This window comes from Mirounga leonina, unplaced genomic scaffold (genome assembly GCF_011800145.1).
Source record: "Mirounga leonina isolate KUSES-001 unplaced genomic scaffold, KU_Mleo_1.0 Mir_170, whole genome shotgun sequence".
In the NCBI taxonomy this organism is placed as follows: Eukaryota; Metazoa; Chordata; class Mammalia; order Carnivora; family Phocidae; genus Mirounga; species Mirounga leonina.
The window spans coordinates 2,327,569-2,329,401 of record NW_023270433.1 but is presented as its reverse complement, the minus strand read 5'-3'; the positions used below and the strand labels follow the sequence as shown (position 1 = coordinate 2,329,401).

The following is a 1,833-nucleotide window of genomic DNA, read 5'->3' as shown; positions in this document are numbered from 1 at the left end:
TAAGGGGCCTAGGAGTAATCCTTGTTCCATCGGCTGACTTAAGAAATCTCGGCTGAAATCATCATCAGCGTGTTCGTAAAATGAATGTATCCCTATTTGTGTTTTAGCATTTAATTGTCTGCCATTAACGGAAGCTTCGGGGCATCAGCTAATTTTTAGAAGTCTGATCATGCAAATAGGTGAATGTGCGGAACGTAGGGGTCCCTTACCTGTTCCAAAGCTAAATACACAGGACTATTTCCTCCTCAAATCACCAACAGGTCCGAGACTCAAGGTCACATTTTCAGTGAGATTAGCAGGCTGTTAGGCTAACAGGCCAGATTCTCTTCAATGTTGCCAACACTCAAAACACCAAGTTGCCGTGGAGTGCCTTATGCTACAATATCAGCTCGACGCATTTCGGTCCCTCGACCTGTCTACACACTGCGGGAGGACAGTTCCTGCTCGTGGAGCCAACGGCCTGGCTGTCTGCGTCTGTCCTGCCCCGAACTTCGAGAGCAGGCCCCCGAGGGACGTCCCGTTCCGCGGGTCCCCAGGGAGCGCGCCTCTCCCCGCCACTGGGGTGTGGCCTCTCCCCGCTGCGGACCAGTCCGAGTTGATGGTAGCAGGACACGCCACCCCAAGATAGGCCACGCTGGCCTGTGGCTTATTCAGAGCTTGAGGGCCCTTGAAAAAGAGGATATGCGGGGAGAGGCTTTCCCTGAACGGCCTCACCCACCTCAAGGCAGGTCCTCCCCAGGAGCCTGGACGCCACCCCTCCGGGAGTTCTGCCAGCCAGCCGGGAGGCCAGGGGTGACCCCACACACAGACAGCGATCCCAGACCACCAGACCTTTGAGGTTCCTCTGAAGCCGGGTCCCCTCTCCTGAAGCCAGGTCCTCTCCCCAAGGGCCTGTCCCTCTCCTGCCCCTAGTACGATGGCACCTGGGCCCGCAGGCTAAGCCACCCGGGGCAGCTAAGATACCCGTTTCCCTTCGCGTCTCCCTGGCGAACCCGCAAGAGGACGTTCCTTAGACACAAACAGGCAGGCTGGCCCTTCCCCGCACACGGCCTGGGGGCCTTCTCCTGGGGACAGTGTCCCTGCCCGGGGGAAGCGAGGCCCATTACACCGGACGCTCGTTAAGTAGGGTGTGAGGCTGTGTCGCCTCCGGCTGGCGCCTCAGGAGGAAGTGGCCACTGGCGTGAGAAAGCAAGCCAGAGGTCAAGGTGGACGGCCGGGCCAACAGAAGGCAGGGCGCTCCTGTGGCCGCGCAGACCAGAGCCATGGAGCGGGGCAGAGCTGCCGCGGCCACCGGGCCTGCTGTCACGCTCGCCATCGTGCTCTCGTGCACTGGGGCCTGGGCCGCCGCCGCCGACAGCTGTCCAGGTGAGTCAGACGCCGGGTGAGCCGCCCGGACATGGATCCGATGCTCGGCAAGCCGGCAGCCTCCACTTGCATGCCAGCCTCGCGCTCGGCCCGCCGCGAACGTTCCTGCATAGTCCTTGTGAAAGCACACATTAAGTGTCATTTTCCAGAAGAGGAGGCTGGAGGGCAAAGAAGGAGAGGCAGCCCCACCCAGAGGTGATGGGCGCTGCTCGGAAGTCAGACCCACTGGGCCTGAACCCTGGCCTGTGCCGTTGGCAGAGGACGCTGGACAGGCATCCTGCTTCTCTGGGCCCCAGGGTCCACGAGCCAGGGGCGATCACCAGGGTCCACGAGCCAGGGGCGGATCACCAGGGTCCAGGAGCCGGGGGCGATCACCAGGGTCCAGGAGCTGGTGGGCGATCACCAGGCTCCCTGAGCCGGGGGGCGATCACCAGGGTCCAGGAGCCGGGGGGCGATCACCAGGGTCCA

At 61.9% G+C, this 1,833-nt stretch overlaps 1 protein-coding gene across 1 annotated transcript in view; it reads left to right on the top strand.

Moving 5' to 3' along the window:
• Window positions 1-1,262: 1,262 nt before the first annotated feature.
• Window positions 1,263-1,833, top strand: part of LOC118018099 (ficolin-1-like) — a 7,074-nt gene continuing 6,503 nt past the window's right edge. The window contains 1 exon segment of the mRNA XM_035016572.1: window positions 1,263-1,365. Coding sequence (XP_034872463.1) covers window positions 1,263-1,365 — 103 coding nt within the window.